Genomic DNA, 26,216 nt, shown 5'->3' on the forward strand with positions numbered 1-26,216 from the left:
TCTTGGAAGATTCTTTAATAAATTTTAAATTAACAAAAAAAAATCACAAACAAAATACAATGCCTTTGAAACCACATTTAAGAAGCAAATATCTTTATTAACAAAAATAATTCTTAATAAATATATTTGAAAACATGTCAATTTTACAGTGATCACGTGCATAAGAAGTTATTATAAAGAGATATTCTCCATCTTACAATCGTTTATAACTGCTGCCAGAATGATACGAGGCAAAGACATTTTTATATTACAAAATAAATAAACGGTAAAATTTATTTTTTTCTTTTAAACATTTTTTCCAATGATGGATATTTTAGTATCCAAAATTAATAAGTCGTAAAAAAAAAAAAAAATTAACGATTTTTAATAAAAATATTTGCATCTTAAATATTGTTTCAAAGGGTATTTGCCCCCCCCCCCCTTTTTTTAGTATTTCTAAATAATTTTAATATTTAATCCTATCAACATGTTTTTGAATTAATATAATTATAGAGTAAGTGAGCAAACTACACTCTAACACTGGAAACTACTCTTCCTGTCACTTTAAAAATCAGATTTTATTTAGAGATATTCTTTTGTATGCACTGATGTCAGATGCATTTTGATTGGCTAATAATTTTTTCACATGATGTCATCTTGTTTATCTGCACTCAAACAAGTTCGAACAAAGGAAGCCAGGAATAGATCAGACAAATCTGAGGAATACATGCAATAATAGTATTTGTAGAAAAGAATGCTTTTGACTTTGCAGAACATGATTAAGTTTTGTACAAGGAAATGAAAAACAGCAATAGTTTTAATGTTAGGTACATTTTAAGTCAGGAAGCCGATATCTTCAGACAGCCTGATCTGATAGTACTAGATAATGAATTAAATTCTTGTAGCCAAAAAGTAAACTAATAAACAACAAAACTGATAAAACTTTCAGCGTTTTTATTAATTACTTTCAAAATTCTGTTTAAAAAAATAATTTGGTAAAAGAAAAAAAACAAAACAAAACAAAACAAAACAAAACAAAACAAAACAAAAAAACTCTCGCACTGGATAGGGAGAGCCAGTTAATTATAAAAACATGAAGTCGTAGAAGAAAATAAATTTATTTTATTCACTTCTATTTTAATTTCTATCACACTTCTAAAACAAATTGATTGTCTCATTCAGCAATTGATGAATCAATCAGGTTTTCATGTAGAAATATAAACTGTTCCGCACAGTCATCAACGTACTGGAATGAAAGAAGAAGAAGAAAAAAAAAAGGACATTATTATAAAGGAAGCAAAAAGTGTCAAGCAACATTATTTTGGTTTGTAAAAAAAAAAAAAAAAAAAAAAAAAATGGTATCCATTATTTCTCTCCCCTCTCTATTATTTGGTATTTATCACTTTTCACTTATCCAGGGGTCAAACATCTACATTATATTTTACAAGCTCACCCTCCAGTCCTCAGAGTTCATCAGGTCAACTATTTCCAAAGTTTACACTGCATGGTCTTATTCAATCACTTGCCTCCATGTCTTTTTTTAGCCGACCAACCCTCCTGCAATTCAATACATCACTACTTCTGCAATGATTTATTCAGGAAGTTGAATTTTCCATATCAGCATAACTAGTCTGCCTTCATAATAACATTTATCTTCTTTACTATTAATAAAATTGTAAATGTTTATTTATGTGTGTATATATACCAATAAAACTTTCGAATGGATGCACCGAATTGAAAAATGTTTTTTTCCCCGAAAGGTGTGAGCCCCTAGATTGTTTTTATCTATATATGGTTCATAACGAACAATGCCGAGTCGCACAAAAAAATAGGTATCCCAAACTAGCTTAGTTTAAAATGCAAAAACTGGTAAATAAAGTTAAATTTCCCTTAACTTCAACTTCCAATATCTCATTTATTTTTTGAGTTATTTTGAGAAAGTTTTGCTTTAAATAAAATTTAATCTTTTTGCTTTATAGATATATAATTCTTTTTCTTGTGTCTTTTATAATTTTTTTCAAGGTTACTTCCAGTTATGTCACTAATTTTGGTGAATGCGGCTTTATTTATTTATTTATTTTTTTTTACACACAAAAAAAAAAAAAAAAATGGTGTTTTTCAAATTTGGTGTGCGCGATATTGTGAGTCTCTAGGTATAAAAAAATAGTACCATTTTAAAGAAAAAAAGTCACTTATTAAATTTAAGATAATTATCTTTTAAAAATTAAACTGGGTACATTTTAATCCAAAAAAAACATTTTAGTTGTGTGTGACTGACGGAAATTTTTTTTTTCATTTAAAAAAATGTGCCTCATTTTTTTGTTTACTTATTTCTCTTATGTTCTGTTGGGCCTTTTTGATATATCTAACATTAAAAAAATTTTTTTTTTTATTTGATTGTACATTTACATTACTTAAAAAAAAAAATTAACAAAATATAGTTAAGTTTTAAGTTACGTGCAACAAGTCATGTGCAAATAAAAAAATTAATTTCATGTAAAAATGTGCATTTTTTGGTTTGTGTTCTATCGGGCGTTTTTGATAAATTTGAAGATTTTGTTAAATTATTTCTTAATTACAATGTACATTATTTAAGAAATAATAACTGAAAATATAGTTGAGTTATGTGCATGTTGCGTATAAATGAAAAAATTAATTTCACTGTAAAATCATTTTTTTTTATTTAATAATTCCCGAGACGGTACTTCTACAGTTTATCACCGAAAATGGAGACACCATTTTTTTCGCGCACCTGTCGTTAAAATCCGAGGGAGAAATCAGTATTTTAAACTATGACCAAGTTAGAAATAAATAACAAAAAAATTAAACTAGATATTAATTACTTCCGGAAAGAACTACGAAAAAAAGTAAATAAATAAAGTGAAAGAGAACATATATCCGTAATTATTTAATTGAAAATGTTTTGATTTAATTAATGAAAACGGGAATGTTTTTCATGAAACGTAGATATGTATATATATTTTTATTATTAAAAACAGAAAATGAAAATGATATATTCATAATTGTCTAAACTGGGCGAGCGCCATTTGAAAACCAAACCATTTACTGTATAAAAATTTATCAAAATATAATTATAAAAACATTTATTGAAAAGTTTGCGTAAGAAAATATAATTTTAGTAAAGCAATTTTGTAATGAAAGCAACATTGGATTTTTATAAAATAGTTTTTGTTTTTTTCCGAACAAATAAATAATTTTAATGAAACAGTTATTTTAATTAAAGCAACTTTAAAGGGTCAACAACAAATTAATTTAAATGAAACTGAAAAATCATATCTAGTTTTATTTTTTTGTTATTTATTTCATGTTTCAGTCATAGTTTAAAATACTGATTTCTCCCTCAGATCTTAACGACAGGTGAGTGAAAAAAATGGCATCTCCATTTTCGGCGATAAACTGTAGAAGTACCCCCGAGACCTATATGTTCTATCAGGTGTTTTTGATAAACTTAACTGAGATATCTCAAGGTTGTGTTAGGTGTCAAAATCAACACCAATGGAAATAAAGTTCAACTGGAAGCTGCTTTCTCTGACTACTTGAGAAGAAATTCATTTCCACCCCCAAAGCAACAAAAAAAGTCCCTTAGTGAATCTGCTGAACATTCAGATAACTCCTGCAGTTGTGATGAAGAACCATCTCAGGATATCTTCAGTTATGAGCATCAAGGACAATGGGTTGCTGCCTACCTATGACACCAACTTTTACATTGGTCAAGTCATTGACGTTATATCTGCATCCAGCACTGTAATAAAATTTTTTATCACAAACCAAAGATAGAAAAGATTTTTTTCGATGGCCTTTGTCAGATGACATTGCACAGGTAGAGTCAGCATTTGTTTACAGATGGAGTAATGCCAGCTTTAAGTGATAGTAGGATTTGGAGTGTTCTTGATATATCTACCATAGAAGAATTCTGAGAGAAAATCAATAAGGAAAGGAATTGTAGTAAGATATCTGCCTATAAAATATCTTGTTTACTTGTCTTTTAAGTTGAAAGTTTTTCAATGCTTGAAAAAAATGAATTGTGACTTTTTGTATAACAAATTTCTAAATCTTATTGTTGCTGGCTCTTTTTTGGCGAGTTTAAATTCCCCAGAGTAAAAATATTTCTGTGGCAAAAAGTTTTGTTATTAGAAACAAGGCAGACACTTTTTTTGAATTCCTCACCCAAAAATTAGTAAAGTTGTAAAGTTTTAAGCTTCTACCTCCAATGGTTACATTTTTACAGCAATTTCAGTAACGTATACTTTTGGTTCATTTTTTAAAATCCTTTCCTTTTTTGCCCTTTTTACCAAATTGTCTGTTCGACAATTGAGTGGTTTTATCAATTTATAATTAAAAGAAAAAATTATTTTGATCTCTAATGTGTTATGAATTATACAAAGAAGATTCAATACATTAGCTATTGAAATGAAATTCATATAAACAGTCAAAGTTGCATTTCCATCTGATATTTGCACTTTTTTCCTATTTGTAGTGGGATTTTGCCTAGTGTTTAGCTTGGTTTCATCTAATAATTATTGCTATCATTAGTATTAATTTTCATTTATTACAAGATGACATTACATTTATAAGGATTTTCCACTTGTTAGTAGCTTACAGTTTTAGTTATATACTATGAAATTTGGCTTCTGGACCATGATAGCAAATTTTCAACTTTCCAACAAATTTTGAACGATCATAACTTGATGGCTAACTGAGCTACCAAAATAAATTTGGTACTTTTGTTTATGGTTTACAAAAATCTATATGACCACAATTTTTTTTTTTTTAGATATAATGAAAATAAAATTTTGGTTTGGGATTGCTACAAAAAGCCCGAAATAAGGGTTTTTGGGCCGTTTCGTTTTTGTCGAAAAAATTACCTGCCCATGTCAATAGAATTTAGCACTGTCTGTATACAGTTGTGGTAACATCTTTCGGCATTCGGACAGGACTTGTGGTGCAATGGATAACGCATCTGACTACGGATCAGAAGATTCCAGGTTCTAATCCTGGTAAGTTTGTAATAATTTTAACCATTTTATCCAACGTTTACTCCTTATCCTAACCCTTAGTTAGGTTATTTTTGTTTTTCAGTGATTTTGTTTTGTGCATATGGGTATTTCTCATACTCAAAGTTCATAGGGTAAGCATTGATGGTATTTTATGTTGAGTGTACTCGATTTTGTGTGACTGTGTTGTGTGTGCCGACGTGACGCAGGCGCTAGTATTGAATAAAAAGAGAGCTAGAAAAGTGAGAGAGAGGCTCTATTATGACATCACAATGCATTCTGACTTAGTTCTTTCTTTACAATTTTATCTTTACTTTTGAAGGAGAAATATTATTATCATGCATTTTATTTTTTTTTGTTTTGTTTGTTTGTTTACTTGCTTTGCTAGTTTTATCTATTTTTACTTAATTAGCAATTATCTATTTGCTGTACATGCTTAGTTATTAATTAATCTATTTGTTTTCCCCACAGCTTACTAAAAATCTATTTTAAAACTTGCTAGATTGTGGTAGCAAGCATCCAAAGTCAGCGTAAAATTTGTTTACCTTTAATTGAAAGCCTAAATAAGAGTTGGTAGCCGCCGAGACAAAAGAAAACACATCCCTCCTCTTTTTTCCTCCGATAAGCAGCTGCATGGTGACCAACCATTTCAACAATTTGTGCGACAGAAATGGTGTCCCACAAACTAAGTCTTCCAATAAGCTTTCCGGGTTTGTATTACTGTACACATAGATTCGAAAAAGTTGTCAAAAAACAAATATATAACAAATAAATGTTATCAAAGGCAAGATAAGTTACTTTTCTACCAAACTGGATATATTTTTCGTGTTTTTATTCAATTTAACATGTTTATTCAGCTCGAAAACCATACAGTGTTTACCGATGTATTGGAACATTCAAGATGGTGTCTTATTCTCTCTTTAACACGGTAAGTGTGGGAAAAGATGTTATAAATAAAAAATCGGATAAAATACTGTTAAAACTCGCTCAATATATGTTACCGTGACGTAGATTGACATATATTCGGCGGGTTTTTAATAGTATTTTGTATAGTTTTTTATTTATAACACCTTTTTCCATACTTACGGTGTTAAAGAGGGTGTGAGACGCCATCTTGAATTTTCGAATACATCGGTAAACGCTGTATGTTTTTCGAGCAGAATAAATATGTTACATTGAATAAAAACACAAAAAATATATCCAGTTTGGCAGAAAAGTAACTGACTGGTTAATTTTAATGCATCCAAAACCTAGCTTATATCTTTTTACCAACAATGCTTTGATCCCAACTTGGCCCCAGTTGATTAGAATGGCTCTAGTCTCAAAGAAACACCTGCTTCGACAAACTTCTTGAACTGACCTTCACTCTTGACTTGAAATGGAATATTTACATCAAATCTGTTGCCAAGGTTGCTGGAAAAATGGTTGCGCTATTCTACTGTAAAGTACTGTTGCTACATCTGGGGAAGAGCCGCTCGAAGCAGCCTATCCTGCCTTGACAGAGTTTAAAAGAGGCTTTAAAATCTGATAGATGATCCCCTTTTCTCCTCACTGTAATCTCTTTCCACAAAAGAGACATTGTGAGTCTGGCTCTGCTCTATTATCATTTTCATGGCAAGTACTCATCAGAACTTCAATCTATAGTCCCCTCATTCCTTACCAAACTTTCACAAAAAGTATTCGTTTAGCTACAACCACTATCAACAATTTCCCCCCACTCTCTATCTGTGCCTAAATCTAAATACAAGTTTCATGAACAAAGCTTCTTTCCTAAAACTGCCCGCCTGTGGAAATGTTTTGCTAATCTACTTTCCAGCTGACTACAACACTTCAAGTCCAATGTAAACAAACTCTTGTTTAGCTGTCTCCTTAAATAATCAATTTCTACCCAATTTCCATCATTCATTAACCTTTATCCTTCAGGCCTTGATAAGTGCTGACTCTTTAAAACAAGTAAAGCATGCATAGTCCCTTATAAGTGCACAGTGAACGAGGCATAAAAAAAAAAATGACAAGTTCAGCATTGCCCCTTCCCCACCCCCATTTAGCTGCAAAAGTCCCCAGGGGACGTCAAATCCAGGTGATAAACAAACTGTGCAGTTTTAGGCCTTAACATATGTAAATTTGAGTTCTGCAGCATGCAAATAAATAAAAAGAAAGGACTAAGTCCATCAATGTCAATTTTAGCCTGAAAGGCACCTCTAGGGGGTGAGGGGGGGCAACCGGGGTTTTCCCGGAAAATCCGTTCTGTTATTTTTATTTTTTTTTTTTTACTCATATCAAGTTTAACGTTTGTGCAAAATTTTAAAAAATTTCAAGGTGTAGTTATTGAGAAAACGGACAAGGGTGAATTTACAGGTCCACCCTTCTTTTGTTGGGGGGGGGGGGGGGGGTCCAAAAATTAAAATCCTTACTAAAAACAATTAGTAATCAACTAGCAAGCCGCCTGGTGTTGCCCAGTTGTAAAATACACTTTAATATATTTTAATTTATGCAGATTTCATATTTATTATTATAGAGCCAATTCTCTACTGATTATTATATTGTACCAGATATATAGTAGTGATTTAAAAAAAAAGGACTTGGATGCCAGCAGCTAGAATCAAAACCAAAAATGAAAGAATTAAAAGCAAAAGCCTTATTCATTAAGCTCTAAGTCAAGCTATATAAAAACTTGAAAAATAACATTGTTAAAAAGGTATAAATGTATATTTGCGCATGCATAGAAGATACACATTTAGTCCACTTATGCTTGCCAAGTTCCAATTTTTTTTTTTTTCAATTTTGACCCCTTAGCAGCTATTTTTACCGGCTAAAAAACAAAATCGAATTTGTTCTACAGGTCCAAATCCTCTATATATCAAGTTTCAAATCTGTATACCAAAAATTAACAGTTTTGTAGAAACTGTTTCTCACATAGACAAACTCCCTCATATATATATATATGTGTCAAAATTAAGAACTTATTTAATAATATATATATAACAAATACTAACCCAATGGTCCATGGGTGGTCTAGATATTTAAATTTATAAGTATTTGCGTTTGGAGTGCATACAGTAATACCTTAGTCATTGAACATTTCTGTGTTGAAACCAAAAGAGATTTTCTTGCCTTAGTGGTCAAACGAAATTTCAGAGTTCAAACCGCTGGCTTTTCTTCAAATGTAAACAAGCAACACTGTTCCTCAGTTGAACATTATGATTTATACTGGTCGGATCAGATCGGCAGTTTGGTGCATGATATTTTTGAAGGGTAGTGTGAGGATTCCTACCCCCATCCCGCCGACATTGCCATGCGAGTCTGAACTTTGTGACTAGACAGTGTCAGAGTTATTTTTAGTATACCAGCATGGCAACAGAACATTAAAATTTGATTGGTTGACCCACTTTTACCATAGAATAACAGAGGATCACAAAGTGTCCAAAAAGTAAAGAAAAAATCAGTAGAGACCAGGGCTTTGATGTGACACGAATGAAGCAGACTTACTCAGTCAAGTTGTCAGTGTTTCTTATGTTATTGTCGAAATCTCAATGTAAACATTGTCAATTGCCAGAGAGCTCGAATAGGTTTTACCCTATGAGCAATGCCTTAATAGCGAGTGGCAGTTGGTGATTATTATATATATATATATATATATATATATATATATACATACATACACACACACAGATATTTTGGGACAAAAACAAAACAAAACCTGATAAAATATAAAACTTTTCTATCTCAAAGAATAACAATTGTATTTGCTTACGTTATCGAGACATTTATAAATACAAATCCCAAGTTTTATTAATAAACTAGCAAGCTTTCCAGCATTGCCCAGTCATAACATATGCATAAATATTGTATTTTAATTCATGCAGATTTTTTATTAATTATTCTAGAGCCAATTCTCTATCGATTATTATCCAATATATAGTAATGATTTCAAAAGTTATAAAAAATATTACTTGGATACCATTTGCTAGAATCAAAACCAGAACGTTTCAAACCCGTCATTTACGTAAGTTTACATATTTAAAAGTAATTTGATGTAAAAATCTAAGGCATAACATTTTCAAAAGCCAATGATTATGACCTACTAATGGTAAATATGGGTGTCAAACGCTCTCTTAAAAACAAACAAAAAGCAAAAAACTCCCTTAATTCTATCTCTAACCCTAGGTACAAGTGGCAGACCTCCTCCTCTTAAAACCTTTTTTTAGCCTTAACAATAACGCTAAATTCGAGTGGCAAACAAAATTCTTCGGTAAGCTACATATAAGACTCTAAAAAAAAACAAAAAACAGATGCTTCCTTAAAGAAAAGTGCACGATTTATCTCCCATAAAAAATAAATTAGTCAACTGTCCTAAAACGCTACAATGGTCTTGAAATGGTGAGTTATATACATTAAATTTATGTGAAACCAACCCCCACTTTAAATTCTAAAATTATTTAAAATTGTTTTTGTTTTGTTTCTATCAAGTCTTCAGGATGTTCACACATAATTAACCCAAAGTCAGTATGGCTAGGTGTGTCAGAAACTTCATGAAATAATTCCACCCCGTCTTTCCAAGCTTATAACTACTCGAAAAATGTAATTCAAACCCTAATTTTTTTTTTAATTAAAGGAGCAAGGACCAAGGTTTCATTTAAAAAAAAAACTAAAACAAAAAACAAACGTGGTTTAAAAAAAAAAAGGTTTTAAACTTCGGATTTATAGGTAAATTTCTAAAAAAACACTTTTCATTGGAAAGAGCATAAAATTTCACATTGACCCTGAAAATATCGTAAAAATAGAATCAATAGAAAAATTTTGATATATTTTTAAAGTTTAAAAATTGAAAAATACTGAACTCGTAAAATTCAATTAATTTCATTACTGTTTTCTAAAAAATAAAAAAATAATATTTATATTACTTTTTATACAACTTTAATAGTTTATTTTGGAAGTATAATCGATACAGAAAATAAAGAACCCACTTTTAAAACAGAAATTACAAGTTTTTTATATTTTATTTGCAGTTTCGTGTCAGGGGTGTCAAAAATTCCTTCAAAAGTTCTGATACACCTACAGAATGGCAACCTCCTCGCCCTCTGATTATAATTGCACAAAGACCCTCTTAAAACCACACATACTCGTCTTTAGAAAAAGAACAAAAGGCTTTATCTCCCAAAGAAGAAGAAAAAAAATGGTTAACTGCCCTAAAATGCTAGAATTACTCAAAATGGAGAATCATTTTACATTAAATTCTAAAATAATACTTGTTTATCTTTCATTAAAGTTTTTCAAGGTGTGCACATGTAATTGCCTACAAAGGTTACAAGCCGTGCGTGTGTGGTCTCCCTCTGGTGCTGCATGTGAGATGACGCCACAAAAAATAGTAAAGAAATGATGAATGTGAAAAGTGTGAAGGGTCAACGTTGCCTTCACATTTTCGCTAAGTTTTAGAAAAATCTAATGGATGGGGCAAAAGTTATGGGGTAAAAAGTGTAATTATTTTACAAATTTGGGGCATTTGTGACCCCTTTTGAGCTCCTAGGAATGCCGAATCCCAGTGACAATGGACAAACGGTGCAGTTTCACACCTTAAGACATGTATATTTGAATTCAGCACCATGGAAAACCACTATATAGACATACATATCGAGTTTTTGAGTAATATAAAAAAAAAGGTCCAAAAAGGCATGTTTTTTTAGCCCTAAAAGTTCCAGAGGGATGCAAACTAGAATTTTGCCAGCGGCACCCATACTGAATTTATATTAAGAACAATAGCCTCCACATTTTGGACAAGTTTCAGAAAAATCTAATGAATGAATCAAAAGTTATGGGGAAAAACGTGTCATTTTTTGCCATTTTGGGACATTTTTGACCTCTTTTGAGCCCCTGGGGATGCAACGGGAATTTTTGCAAAAAATTTTCTTTTACTTCAATGAAATACTATTTGTGGCAAAATTTCAGGAGAAACTAATGGACGGTTATCTGCCAATCATCAGGACTAACAGATGCATGGAAGCCAATGAAAACATAGGTCCCTCTCCGATAAATCAAGGAACTAAAATCACATTTTGGAGACGTGGTCAAATGGGGTGGGGGTAATGGAAAGTATTAATCTACAATAATACCAAAGAAATATTGCAATATATTCATTTTTAACCAATCCTAGATTTCGATTTCAGTTTTTGGCACATGAAATGCATTACAACTAAACTTTGAATTCTCTAACTTCTTTTCTTTTAACAAATACATGGCATTTTTAAGGAATTGCAACATATTTATGTGCATTTACTGCAGATTATTTTGAAACCATTAATTTCTGGAGATTTTCAGTAGCATATTCTAATTCCTAGCACAAAAATACACTTATATGGTAAATTTCATTGCTTAATCTTGTGTTTTAACAAAGATAACATTTTTACTGAAAATTTAATGTAAAAAAAAAAATGTGATAAAACGCATGTCTCTTAAAGAGGGAAAATATCCAAATGTGTGAAGCACAAAAATAGTCATAACTTCCTTGATTTTAATCGGATTTAAAAAATTTAAAAAGATTCTTTGTTAGCTCATCAAGCTCTTTCTCTTTATACCAATATTGAAATATTTTAAGCCATTTCAATTTTTTTTATTTGTATTGCTAGTTAAAAATTAAGCAACTTTGAACAATGAATGTTTAATTTTGCGCATGTGCAAAAGTAACAGCAGTTGTAATGTTTAATTCGACTTACCCTGCCAAGATCAACCGTTTTGTTTTCTTGACCCCTTATCAGCAATTTTTACCAGATATATATATATATATATATAGTAATAAAATTAAGCTGAAAAGTAAATTAATAAGGGAAACCTATCTGGATAAAAAAAAGGAGCTACCTGGTTATGAGGAGCAAAGAATAGAATAAGTGAGAAATCTCTAATTTCCCTTTCTGCAACCCTTATTGACTTGATAATGTAATAAAGTTCCTATATAACTTTACTCTTTATCTTTTTAACTCATTTTATATATATATACACACACACATACATTACTAAACACGTTCTAAGCACATCGGTTTCTCATGACTATACATATATATATATATTTTCACATGCTAGAACGTTTTCATCCTAAATTCTATGCAATTATGCAGAATGTAGAAACTATGCATAAATAGAATTCAGCATAATAGTGAAATGAAATCAATCATCTAATAAAAAAAATCATAAAACTGAATAAGTAACTAATTAAAGTTCGTTTTTAAAGGAATATGCAAATTAGTGAACCTTCATCTAGTTGCTTGCATATCCATGACTGAATATATTAAGTTTGTTTTAATAATTTTTAAATAGAAAAAGTAGGGTGAAAAAAATATTAACCTTACTTTTTTTCCCCCTTTCTTCTAATGTTGAGAACCTAATTTTTTGTTGTTCCAGAAGGTTGAGCACGACCCCTCCACATGGTGAAAAAAGTTGCCAATTCATACTACTATATCCAACTAATTGTTATCGATTTCTAGTAATTTAAAAATAAATCTATTTATCTGTGAAAGTGAAATTGTCTCTGTGTCTGTCTGTGTGCGTACATTTCCTTACCAAATTACTCTGTCAATTTTCAGTCTACAGACTCGAGATTTCACATAAGGGGTATTGAGATTTAAGAAAATCTTTTTAATTGGTTTTCAGCTAGAAATTTGGCTGTCAAGGGGTCAAAGTTCAATGATTTGACCTTCGAAAACTCTACCAAAGTTCTCCACCAATTTTCGGTCTAAACACTTGAAATTTTAGATGCAAGTTTCTTGAACAAGGATCAAACTTTTTAACTTGATTTGAGCCCAAACCAATAAATGGTAAGGGGTCAAAATTGGAGCCAAAGTTTTAAAAATTTGACCTTTCAGCCAACTTTTTGGTCTAAACATTTGAAATTTTACATAAAGTGTATTCAAACATAGGGCAAGCTTTCTAATCGGCTTTTGGCCAAAAATTTGGCTGCCAAGCGGTCAAAGTTAAGAGTTGATCTTTGCAGACTCTACCAAACTCCTCGGCCAATTTTGGATCTAAACATTTGAAATTTTAGATGTAGGTTACCTGGACATAAGTCAAACTTTATATATATATATATATATATATATATATATATATATATGCACAGAAAGTTATGAACAGTACATAAGGCCTAAGCAAAGCTGGGGGTGAAGAGTAATAAATAAAAGGAATATTTTTTGGATGAATTTTGTACAAATACAAAAATGCATGTGCTCAGATCTGTTACCCTTATATCTGAAATGTGATGCCAGTCATGCGAGTATCTTTTTCTTAGATATTAACCATTAAGTTCAAAAAAACATTGTTTGACATCTTCCTCATTTCACAGACCCTTTGAATCTGTTTCTGAATTTTTGGAAATGAGGATTGATAATTCGTATTATTTGGATTATTCGAACTACTGTTTTCATACTGGGTGTTATTTTTGCAACATTTTGGCCGATGTAAACTCCAAACTTCTTCAGGTATATCTTTGAATATTTCCATAAAATTTGAAAATCTGCACAGAATTTCAAAAAGAACCATGGCCTAACGGATAAAGTACTTAAAATTCAGTTGTAAATGGCACTCTTTCGGAGAGTGCTGATGTTAGGCTTATGACTTCTACCTAGTTGTGGCTGACAGAGCGAGAGCATACTACCTCCATCGATTGAATAAAGGGTTCTGTTCAAAATACTGTACAGATTCCAGTGTTCGACAAGATACCCCTAAAAAGGTTGGAGGTTACATCGTTGTGAAATTAACATCCTTTCAATCTGACAATGAAATTCATATATCACAAAATGAATACTTTACTAATCCTATCGACACTCCTTCACTATGTATTCATTATTTCACACATTAATTAGATAGAAATTACTAGGAATAAGTTACAAGACTCGGCATTCCTATGCCGTCGTTAATCTCCTGAAGAAGGCCAGAAGATGAGTTGGCCGAAACGTGGTGAAATAACAACAACAATGAAGATGAGGATAACAGTCTGCAAAAAGAACGAATGCACAAATACATCTTTTCTTTCATTTAACATAAAAATGTCTCTCTTGCTTTCAATTCTTTTATACACATGTACAACATTTTTTTCTTTTGTACCTATCACTAAATCATTATTGTTAAACATATCACTAAATCATTATTGTTAAACATATCACTAAATCATTATTGTTAAACATATCACTAAATCATGATTGTTAAACATATCACTAAATCATTATTGTTAAACATATCACTAAATCATTATTGTTAAACATATCACTAAATCATTATTGTTAAACATATCACTAAATCATTATTGTTAAACATATCACTAAATCATTATTGTTAAACATATCACTAAATCATTATTGTTAAACATATCATTAAATCATTATTGTTAAACATATCACTAAATCATTATTGTTAAACATATCACTAAATAAATGCTGTTAAACATATTTCCATCTAACTCGATATTCAAAAATTTTTCTTTCACAATCCACTTACTTTAAATACATTGTTTGCATTTACTAAAATGAGAAAATAGTCGCCTGTTTCTTTACGGATTCAGCGAGGTAATGTTGCTTCTAAGCACATAATGCATAAAAAAAAAACAGAACAATAGTCTTACATACCTTGCAGCAGCAACAATTCCAGCAGGCATAATCTTCCGAGTCATCACAAATCTGTATCCCATTAACGCTGACATGAAGGTACTAACACCTAACAACAGTATGCAAAAAAAATTTTATATAAAAATTGGTCAAAGTTTCAAGAAAATAATATTCTTTTATCATTTATTGAGATTATTATCATGATTGATGAAAATATATCAGTAAATCAAATAATTATTGATCCTATGTCCTATATTATCAACACTTGGCCTTTTTGGTTAAGATCAAAGTGTAGTATCTTTTCTTCACATGCTGCACTTCCATTTCTTGTTCTCTTTCGCATTAGTCCTTCACGACTGAGACAATTTTTATTTTTGTACCTTTTCTCCACGTTAAAAAACGACCCTGGTATCTAACTCTGTCCCGTGGGGAGGCATAGTAAATAGGAACAATAAATTTGTCAATTTGACAATGCTAGGGTCATGGTGGGAGACCAGAAGGCAAACCATGAAAATCTGAATAGAGCAAATAGACAGGTGAGTTGCTTGCTCATCCCAAGCCTAAGTACTGGTGGGAGAGGGTGAGTCATAAAGTAGCCTAAAATCATGCTGCTTTACTGTCTGTTTCTCTTTAGCCATGTGTAAATTTTTTTGTTTTTTTTTAACAAAGGGAGTCATCACTTATCAAAGCTCAAAGGCCACTCAAAGATAATGGTTAATAAGTTTATAGTGGACACTGGGACAATAGCCTAGTGATCATCAGTGGTGGAAATTGGGTTGAATTTATTTTAAATGGACGGTTCAACAAGAACTTTACACTGGACTTCAAGATGATCATGTTGTAGTTAGTTGGAAAGCAGGCAGGCAGTTTTAGGAAAGAAGCATTGTTCATGGAATTTGCGTTTAGATTTAGGGACCGATAGTGACTGGGGGAAAATTGTTGATGGTAGTTGTAGCTAGCAGAGTCTCTCTTTGATTGTCTGCAATTAATTCCTACATATATATTTTATTCTATGAATAAAACCTCCATTTTGAAGAAGATCTTTTTTTTTTTTTACATGGTGCTCACCACTTATCAAGGCCTGGAAACCACTCGAGGATAAGGGTTATTGCGTGTACAGTAATCAATGGGATAGTATCGTAGTAATCGTTAGTATTGAAGATTTGATAAAGTGTCTTACTTAAGGGGGCGGTTCATCTTGAAGACATCCAAGTTGTAGTCAGGTGGGAAACAGGCAAACAGAAGAGAGTTCCACAGGCGTGCACTTCTAAGAAAGAAGCTTTGTTCATGGAATCTACGTTTTGATTTAGGCACAGGTAAAGAGTGGGGAAAATTATTGACAGTGGTTTCAGCTAGACGGGTGTTTATCGTGAAAGATTGGTGGTGGGGGGGGACCAGAGATTGGAGCTCAGATGAGCACTTGCCATGGAAGTAACGATAAAACAAAGACAGGCTTGCAACGTCTCTTCTGTGGGAGAGAGGTTGCAGGGAAGAGAAAAGGGCATCCTCCACTAGGCCACAAAGTCTATTTTGTACTCTGTCAAGGCAGGATAGGCTGTTTTTAACAGCTCCTGCCCAGATGTGGCAGCAGTACTCCATCCTTGGACATACTTGGCTTTTATATAGATAGAGAATTGCATCAGTAGTGAGATATATTCTGGAGCGGTAGAAGCATCTCACTATTTTCCCTTCAACCTTGGCAACAGACTTGATGTACGTGTTCCATTTCAGATCAGGAGTAAAGGTCAAACTCAGAAGCTTGTAAAAACAGGGAGCCTCCCCAAGACAAGAGCCATCCATTTCAATTGATGCCAGATGAGGATCAGAGCGTTGATGATGTAAAGATAGGAGCTTGGTTTTAGATGCATTAAAAGTAACCAGCCACCTCTTCCCCCACTGTATCACGCGCTCAAGATCAGAGGAGAGAGAATCAGAGAGAACTTTGTCATTTATGCCCTTTGATGTGTTGCCATAGATCTGTGTTTCTGTAATTAATTGAGACCAGAAATGATATGCAGGGGCCTTTACATGAAGGTGTATATAAACATTATACACACACAACATCGCAACCTTCCTCGGACTCAGAGTATTAACATGCGCTACACTTTGATACTAGCTATTTTTGTTTTTCTTCATTTTTTTTTTTTACTATCTTTGAAGAATTAGAATATCTAATATGCAGATTTTGTAACTATGCCTCAGAGAATATTTTTGAGGAGGAGCAGGGCTGCAAAAAAACAAAAAAAAAAGCATTTTGACATGGCCATTTGTATCAGATCACTTTTTTTTTTATTATTGACTTCAAAATCAATGAATTTTTTTCAACTGACTCTACAGCCTTGAATACAATACACCTACAAAGGTAAGGACACATAAATGATCTCATCAATTCCCTTGTCTGACAAGCAATGAAACCAGAGAGGTCACCACGCCAATGAATCATTACCCTTAAGGCAACAAGAAAATAGAACTTTCCATGTACCAAGGATCACCTAGCAAAGGGGTGGCAGGGTTAACAATATCTAACTCCCACCTAATTTTTAAAAGCTTGACTCTGACCCTCACCAACATTGCTGGCTCCTGACTCCCCAGTTCAGGGGCAATGAATCAGCTGAGAAAAATCTAAATCGGTTTTAAAAAACCTGACTCACAACACTGACTGTCCACTTTTGTCTCCCTTATTTTTATGCAAACATTGTTCTTGTGTTGTACACTGCATTCATCTAGTATGGATTTTGAGAGACTACACTGATAAAAAAATGCATTGCATTTATTGTAATATCTTTTAATTCTTTTGTGGACTGAAAAACAATCAGGTTGACAAGAAAGTTCTTGCAGTTTTTAACTTTTAAATTCAGATGAACATAGTTCAGCTAAAACAAATATTTATTGATCGAAATAAGCACCATCAGAATCAACACACATTTGCTACTGCAAAACAAGTGTATTTATGCCAGTGACATAAAAATCTTGCCTTCTGGTGGCGATGAAGTCGCTGAAGGCGTTTTTGATATTGCTTAGGTTTTTTAAGCATTTTTTATGCAGAAAGTTGTTGAGATGCTTGAAAAAGTGGTAGTCGGTAGGTGAAAGGTCTGGAGAATATGGCGGATGAGGTGGGATTTCATAGCCCAATTCGTCCAACTTCTGCAGGGTCAGTTCAGCAACCTGCAGTCAGGCATTGTTGTGGAGGAGAATTGGGCCCTTTCTGTTGACTAATGCTGGATGTTGTTGTCAAAGTTTCTGATGCATTTCATCCATTTGTTGACCATATTTCTCTGCCGTAATTGTTTTGCCTTTTTCCAAAAACTAATGCAGGAGAGTGGTCGCCGACCAAGCAGTCAACATGACCTTCTTTTGGTGCAACTCTGGCTTCAGAAAGTTTCATGGAGCTTCATTGGCATCTAACCACTGAGATGAGTGTGGCTGGTTGTCGTAAAGAACCCACTTTCATCACAAGTCACAACCCAGTCAAGAAACGGGTAGTTCTTTTTGTGTAAAAGAAGAGAAAATAGGCATCCCTTGTCTTTGCAATAATCAGTTTTCTTTCTTGTTAGCTACTTACCTCAAATGGCTTTATGCTTTGTATCAAGCGATACAGTGAAGGGGTGGGATTTTTGCTGATTGTCAGAGGTATTTACATTGTGGAGGGTGGGAGTGGATACAAGGGCAGCAATTCTGTTGAAATACGTGTATATATATATATAAAAAAAAAAAAAGCACAAAGATGCCACATTGCATTGATGGAACAGAAAAAAAAAAAAAACGATAAGAACTTTGAATAAAAAAAACAAAAGAGATGAAATGAAAGAGAATGAGACTCACACAAACTAAGTCCAGCATTTTTTTGATCAACTGACATCTGGTAAGCACCATAACCAGCTAAGGAACCTGTCGTCATCCCAGCTGCCATGGAAATAATACTGCCTGGACAAAAACAATTATAGAATTATGCAGAAAGTAAAAATAAAAGAAATATTTGACAATCTATATATCTATAAAAGTGAAAATGTGTGTACACTTCCCTCCTAATTAACTGTCAATTTTCGGTCTACAGACTCAAGATTTGACATAATGAATATTGAGATTTGGGAAAATTTTTTAATCAGTTTTTGGACAGAAATTTGACTTAAGGGGTCAAAGTTCAATGATTTGACCTAAGAAAAGTCTACCAAACTCCTCTGACAATTTTAGGTCTAAACACTTGAAAGTTTAGATATAGGTTACTTGGACTAACTTTATAATTTGATTTGAGCCCAAAACAATAAATGCTAAAGGGTCATAATTGGGGTCAAAGTTTTAAAAAAATTGACCTCTGTGATCTACCAAATTACTCAGACAATTTTTGGTCTAAACATTTGAAATTTTACATAAAGTGTATTCAGACATAGGGCAAGTTTTTAATCGTTTTTTGCTGAAAATTTGGCTTCCAAGGGGTCAAAGTTCAAAAAATTTTACCTTTGCAGTCTCTAACAAACTATTGAGCCAATTTTGGGTTTAAACATTTGAAATTTTACATAAAGGTATTCAGACATACAGCAAGCTTCTTAATCAGTTTTTGGGCAAAAATTTAGCTGCCAAGAGGTCAAAGTTTACAGAGTTGACCTTTGCAGACTCTACCAAACTCCTCCCTCAATTTTGGGTCAAAACACTTGAAACTTTAGATGTAGGTTAAAATTCATGTTACCAGGTATTTTTACAGATTCTCTGTTATATAAGGATGATGTCCTTTTTTATATGTTATATTAATAGGTGACATGCATGCTTTGGAGTACCTTTTCTGTTTCTTAAAACTTCTAAAATAGAAACAGAAAAATTATTCCAAGCATGCACATGTTATATAACTTCATCATATTCAGGAAAAAAAAAAAAAAAAAGAAAAAAAAAGAAAAGGTGCATCACCCTATATAAAACAGAACAAAAGAGGCAGTAAAAGTATGTCAAACCCCTGTTTGGGAAAAGCCCTGCAATTGGTTAATGGAAACATTAACCCGTGGGGAGGAATAACAATGAAGCTGACTGGTTAGCTAGCTAGATTAAACACCAAGTGCATATATAAAACCATCCAGTAACACAAATTTCATGCATTTTAGTCTAACACTTCTCTATGGGATGAAATACGGATGCCTCTGTGTAACTTAATTGCTATAAATATATTTTCTTAACTTATATATATATATATATATATATATTTACTAGAGTATTTTTATAATATAGTTTTTTTGTTTGTTTTTTTCATACCAGATATCTTTAATTATCACCGACAATGGTTCACATTCATTCCTTGGCAACACCATGTGTGCCTATACTAGTAATATATATTTGATATTAAGGGTAGAAGTCAGCAGTGAGCCTTCTTTTATTCACATTTTATTTATAATAATGGACAGGGATCATTTTGAGCATTGTAATACAAATCTTTTACATGCTTGTAAAAGTGAGTTTTTTAAAACGTACATTCTTGCAAACATATAGGAGACCATTCAGACGATCTTTGTTATCTTTTGTTTTTAATTGAAAGTGCATAAAATCTATTTTTGTGATTATTTTTCACTCTTTGTGTATACCAATCCTTTTTTTTGTTTGTTTTAATTAGAAGCTGTATGCTTGTATAACAAAATGACAGCAAATATACAAATGAACAATAATTTTGATAGATTCCAAAGTCCAAGGTTTTATTCACCTTACCAATCATTTTTCGACATAAACTTCGAAACAGAAAAAAATGTACCACAGTTTGTTATGTTGAAAGAATGATTGGTAAGATAAATAAACCTTAGACTTTGGAATATTTGGAAAAATGAATGTTCATACACACACACACACACACACACTAGCTATATGTACCTGGTGTGTTCAGGTAAAAACACATTGCCAGGCAGAAGGTTTAGTCAAATATTATTTAAGATACAAAAAATATCCTAATTTGTTACGATTTTTCAAAGCATACAGCAGTCATCTTAAAGAGAAATAACTAATAGATTAAATAAAAACTTACTTCCGTTTTTAAATGCAGCTGAACTTGGTTATAATAATAATTAAAAATAAAATTAAATGTCAAACAAATTAAATAAATCAACTTTATATAACATTTCTAAGTAGAATACTTAAAACAATTCTATTACTAATTTCCATTAAAAATGTAGAGCTAATTATTAAAACAGGTTTTCTTTCATGTAATATGCAAATATTAATTTCTTTTGAATAAATAGTATATACAGAAATCATACAGGAATAAAAAGTGTATAAGAGTTAGTTTTCAGTATTAAAATCTATTTGCGAAAATTTATCTTTTAATATATACTAGCAGGGGTGCCTGGCGTTGTCTGGGGTGTTTGGAGGTATATGTTGAGGAAAAAAAAGAAAGTGTTAGTAGGCAGGCAGGCTCGAACCTGTGACGCGAAGGCGGAAAAGAAAGTGAAAGAAAACCTGAACTCTTATCGCTATGCTATGACACCACAGGAATTGAAAAGCGTTCAAATTTAGTGATGTCAATTAAGTTGAGAATCATAGGAGTCAGCGCAAAAATCAAAGTGGCTTTAAAACCTGGCCTGGGGCCAGTGAAGTTTTCTGCTTTCTCTAGTGCTAATTATTTGCTTCCCCACGAGGTCATTCCCCCCGAAAAAGGGTGAATGACGGCAGCGTCGAAATGAATAGCAATTGTCTGATATGAAGGGTTTCCCCCACATTGATCAAAGCTAATTGCTTTCAAGACATCCCAGCATGAAAGGCCATGCGCTGTACCTTTGCTCCTATTAGGCTCGCTTTATTTATACGAAAAAGACAAACAAACATACAAAAGGGCGGAATAGAGGAAATTTTAGAAAAGTCGATGTAAATAAATGTAGATATGACACCCGTTCGCAAATCATAGATATTATAATCTAGAGAGTATATAAAAAGTTATAAAAAAATAGTGACGTGGTTGAGAGTTCCCCCTTCAGCTTTTCTTGGGCATACAAAAATGCGCGCAGCCATTTTGTCTTTTATATATATAGATTAAGCAAACAGATAGGAATACGGCCTCATTATAATAGATATACAAGGGTGTTGCAGCACAATCCAACACTTAACGGAAACAAAATGAAATTAGTAATAAAAACAAAAGTTGTATATACAGAAACCAGACAGTTTATTTAAATTAGCAACAGTTAGTTACATACTACATTATTTTTCAATATAATCGCCACTAGTGAAGATGACCATATCAAGGCAAATACGAAATGAATCACATGCTTTGGCAACCATGTCCTTGTCTATACTGATGAATGTCTTCATAATAGCAGCCTTCATAGAGTTAACCGCATTATGGGTGTATTTGTTGGTTTTGGCCTCGATCACACACCAAAAGAAATAGTTACTGTGAGGGATCACTTTTGCTTAAATTTAACATAAAATGATTATCTATTTCCGGGCCATTATCTAACCTATAGCATTTTAAAGGCAGTTAACCATATTTGTTTTTGTTAAGAAATATAAACTGTTTCTTTGTAGAGGGATTTCATGCTGAAAAGTTAGTAACAGGCTGATGAAAAAATAAACCCTCCCTTAACCCTAAGTTGGAGTGACAACAGCCTCTCATCCTGAAAATACACACACACACACACACACGAACATGGTTATATCAAAGAGTCAACTAAAACAGATGTCGTTAAAATGCAACCTGGTTGAAAAGTTGGTGATCATTTTATGTTAAATTCATATGTGAAACTGATCTCCTCTCTAAAATAATTGCCCCCCCCGCCTCCATTTCTACGAATGTTCACACGTATTCGTCCTCAAAAATAGAATTTAATTATGTAGGAGGAGTGTAACTGGAGATCCTCTTCTTAGTATAATAGGAATTGTAAAAGATGAAAAAATGCCAAGAACAGTAACTCGATTCGATCAATTCAGTAGTAAATTAGAGTTATCGGCCTTATTTTCTACGTATAGAATTAAATTCAAAGACTTGTTTTTGGCTTTGCAACAAACATGAATCCTAGTACTTTGATCTATAAACTTTAATTCTGGATATAGCTTACGTTTGAATTGATATTTTACAGGCTTCCAAATCACTTCCGACTAATATTTATTTTAAATATAACGGGGTCATAAACGCTTGTCCACATCGTAACCTTCCAAACTGATTATAAAGCCTTTTTGGTGCTAATGCAGAGAGTGATCCGGATCCGCGCTATTTTTTAAATCGTATTTCCACATTTAATTAAAGTTTTATGGGTTTTTTTTTTTATTCAATTGTAAAGTTAAAGTACAGAATAGTTACAAAACACCCTCCCCTCCCCATGTTTAGAATGGCTTTTTAAATAATAATGTTATTATTTCAGCACGGCGGCGGATCACTCTCTACATGAGTACCAAAAATTGTACTATATTCGGGCTAAGATCACAGTGTAGTATCTGTTTTGATACTTAAGTTAATTTGGCCTTAGTCAATGTAGTGGAAACTTCCATACTAAGGTAATTTTTATTTTTGCCTACTTCCAGAATGACACTTTTTGGGGAGCTGGATTTTCTCCACATTAAAAACGACCTTGTGTCACATTTTGCTCTTGTGTGGAAGCAAATGAATAACCTATAATATATAGGTCATTTTGAAGTTTAGCATCCCCGTGTTGATAAAGGTTTTCAAAAGGCTTTTTGTGGTCCTGTTGTTGGCTGGAAAAAAAAAAAAAAATCCCAACCAAAAAAAACAAAGTCTTCACTTGAACTTTTATAATAAAAATATATTCTATATTCGTATGAAACGGTGTGACTTTTGGGGTGAGGGCATTTCGTGACCTGGAAGACCAAATGAAGACTTGCCATTAAAAGATTGATTTGTAGGGGTATTTGGATCTTTTCTGAATGAATATCACATTTAAAATTATCGTCGGCAAATAGTTCTTATGATGTTAGGAGGAAGACGTACATTTTCCGATGTATTCCTTATAAATTCACAGGTCGCCATTTTGAATATTATTGTTTACATGCCAATCCGGCCTAGTTTTCGGAAATAAGTCAACCAGGTCTCGTTAATTTTTTTTTTTTTTTTTTTTTGGGGGGGTCAAATCAGCCCTTTTTTGTTCTAATAATTTGACTATTTTTTGGAGGAGGAGGAGAGAGAGAGAGAGCACCCCACTCCCCTGCCCAAAAAATTAAATTATAAGGACAAAAAGGCGAAATTTGAATTCCGTCCTCTCTTCCCCTGCCCCCCCCCCACCAAAAAAAAAAAAAAAGCGAGAAATAAAAATGTGTATTTTTTTACGACCTGCCCCAGCGAAGTATAAATATCCCAACCATCCTATGTTAAGAACGGCTTTCGGAATAACCCCTCCTCCAACCTCCCCATGTTATGAATGGGGCTTCCGAGGTTGGGGGGAGGGTGTATATTCCGAAAGCCGTTCTTAACATGGGGAAGTTCGGGTGTTTATAATACGCTGGGGCACAGACAGCACAGCACAGCACAGCACCACGTCCTAAAAGTTTACCTAAAAATGTAAGAAAAGCATTAACGAAAGCGGTGAAATGGCGTAAAATAATCCCAGGCTCGGGATTAATACCAAGCAAACGGCAAATTTGCAACGGGTTTAAATGCCAGATTCATTTTCAGCGACCTCGATAACCCCTTAAAACACAAACTAGAATGGTCGACGTTATGTTATAGTTAAACTAAACATTTAAGTTTTTTTTTTTTTTTGTTACTCCAGCTGACACACGCACGAGTCGCACGACCGCGGAAAGCCTTTATCAACACGGGGATGCTAAACTTGAAGATAACCGACAGGCGGTAAACTGTAAATAAATTACGAAATTAATAACAACAAAAGGCAGATCTGAACAAGAATTACCCCCCCCCTCCATATATTAGTATCCAATCAATAATAATCCATTGAAAAAAAAACTAAAGCTGTTCTTAACATGGGGAGGTTGAGGGTGTTTATTCCAAAAGCCGTTCTTGGGGTGGGGTGGGGACATTCTCGTTCAGGTCCGCCAATGGTTTTGTGGGTTTGTATTACTGTACACATAGATTCGAAAAAGTTGTCAAAAAACAAATATATAACAAATAAATGTTATCAAAGGCAAGAGAAGTTACTTTTCTACCAAACTGAATATATTTTTTGTGTTTTTATTCAATGTAACATGTTTATTCAGCTCGAAAAACATGCAGTGTTTATTGATGTATTGGGAAATTCAAAATGGCGCCCGACTCTCTCTTTAACACGGTAAGTTTGGGAAAAGGTGTTATAAATAATAAACTAGACAAAATACTGTTAGAAATCCGCTCAATATATGTTACCGTGACATAACTTGACATATATTTGGTGTTTTTTAAATAGTATTTTGTCTAGTTATAACACCTTTTCCCGAACTTACCGTGTTAAAGAGAGAGTCGGGCGCCATTTTGAATTTTCCAATACATCGGTAAACACTGTTTTTCGAGCTAAATAAACATGTTAAATTGGATAAAAAACGAAAATTATATTCAGTTTGGTAGAAAAGTAACTTATCTTGCCTTTGATAACATTTATTCGTTATATATTTGTTTTTTGACAACTTTTTCGAATCTATGTGTACAGTAATACAAACCCAGTTTTGTTAACGTTGCGTGGACGGAACACTCATAAAATAATAATAAACAATTTGCTTGGGATGTTAAACTGCACCAGTGGCAACATACTTTATCATTTTAAGAAGTTTGGCAAAGTCACGAAATCACGGCGTGACTTTGCCGGAAGTGTTTTAGAACGGAGAACGTGAAGAAAAGAGCTATTTTAAAATTTTCATATAGAAAAATAACACGTGCACATACCCGTCTGGTCGGCTATATTAGATATTTATCGTTAGTTATTTAGACGAGATTTTCTCAAGTTCAGATGGGTGCAGTAAATAAACTTTTAACTCGAAATGACCCCTAATGTACTAAACGTAAGACACAGAAAAGAAACATAATGCGTACACAGCTTTATTTTCTCATAAAACCACTGTACGCACTCCATGGATTTTACCTTGAATTTTTACTCTGAAAAAAAAAAAAAAAAAAAGGAGCGGTAAACGCTTTAACCAAATGAATAAGTTTATTTTGAAATGTAAATAAAGATCCAAAGCATATTTTTAAGCCACATGACAAGATGTACTTTCTCGTGGTTTAACTGGCATAGATGCATGTTTATCGTTTTCCGTAATTATTACCTAAAGTAAAAAGAGGTGTATATTTACATAAATATCTATAGTTACATACCACTTTTGACATACCCCATAATACCACCAACGGCCAGGCTCGCCGAGTAAAGGGCACCAAAATAATCGACCGGCATCGTGGAAATATTTTGACTAAAGTCGAATTCGACGCTTTGCGCATGCGCTGTGTTGAGTTATTTTGGTGTTCAATGCAACATTCTGATGATATAAAAAAGTGAGGCTTCATTTGTCTTCAATAAAACGATTTCTATAAAATTCTATTTTTGTGCATAGATTATATATATATATATATATATATATATATATATATATATATATATATATATATATATATATATATTTTAATTAAAAAAAAACGGGTTTGCTGTACACATAGATAAAATACGATTAGAAACTCGCTCAATACATGTTACCATGACACAGGGACTGCCAAACGATTGTGAAGAATGGACCGACC

At 32.7% G+C, this 26,216-nt stretch overlaps 1 protein-coding gene across 1 annotated transcript; it reads right to left on the reverse strand.

The window, feature by feature from the left end:
* Positions 1 to 1,078: 1,078 nt before the first annotated feature.
* Positions 1,079 to 25,957, reverse strand: LOC145287913 (transmembrane protein 14C-like). Its single transcript, XM_080135861.1, has 4 exons — positions 25,800 to 25,957; positions 18,404 to 18,505; positions 14,603 to 14,690; positions 1,079 to 1,225 (listed from the first exon to the last, which is right to left on the reverse strand). Exons 1-4 carry the CDS (start codon positions 25,873 to 25,875, stop codon positions 1,177 to 1,179), a joined length of 315 nt encoding a protein of 104 aa, XP_079991987.1. The 5' UTR covers positions 25,876 to 25,957; the 3' UTR covers positions 1,079 to 1,176.
* Between the last annotated feature and the right edge of the window lie 259 nt (positions 25,958 to 26,216).

This window comes from Euprymna scolopes, chromosome 11, assembly GCF_053919585.1.
Source record: "Euprymna scolopes isolate OS-2025 chromosome 11, ASM5391958v1, whole genome shotgun sequence".
NCBI classification, from domain to species: domain Eukaryota; kingdom Metazoa; phylum Mollusca; class Cephalopoda; order Sepiida; family Sepiolidae; genus Euprymna; species Euprymna scolopes.

Excerpts from the sequence above, each read along its gene's own strand:
- LOC145287913 (XM_080135861.1), bottom strand. The coding sequence starts at position 25,875 with ATGCCGGTCGATTATTTTGGTGCCCTTTACTCGGCGAGCCTGGCCGTT. Across the intron at positions 18,506-25,799 it reads TATGGGGTATGTCAAAAGTG|GCAGTATTATTTCCATGGCA; the intron begins GTATGTAACTAT and ends GTTTTTGTCCAG. Across the intron at positions 14,691-18,403 it reads AAATGCTGGACTTAGTTTGT|GTGTTAGTACCTTCATGTCA; the intron begins GTGAGTCTCATT and ends TACTGTTGTTAG.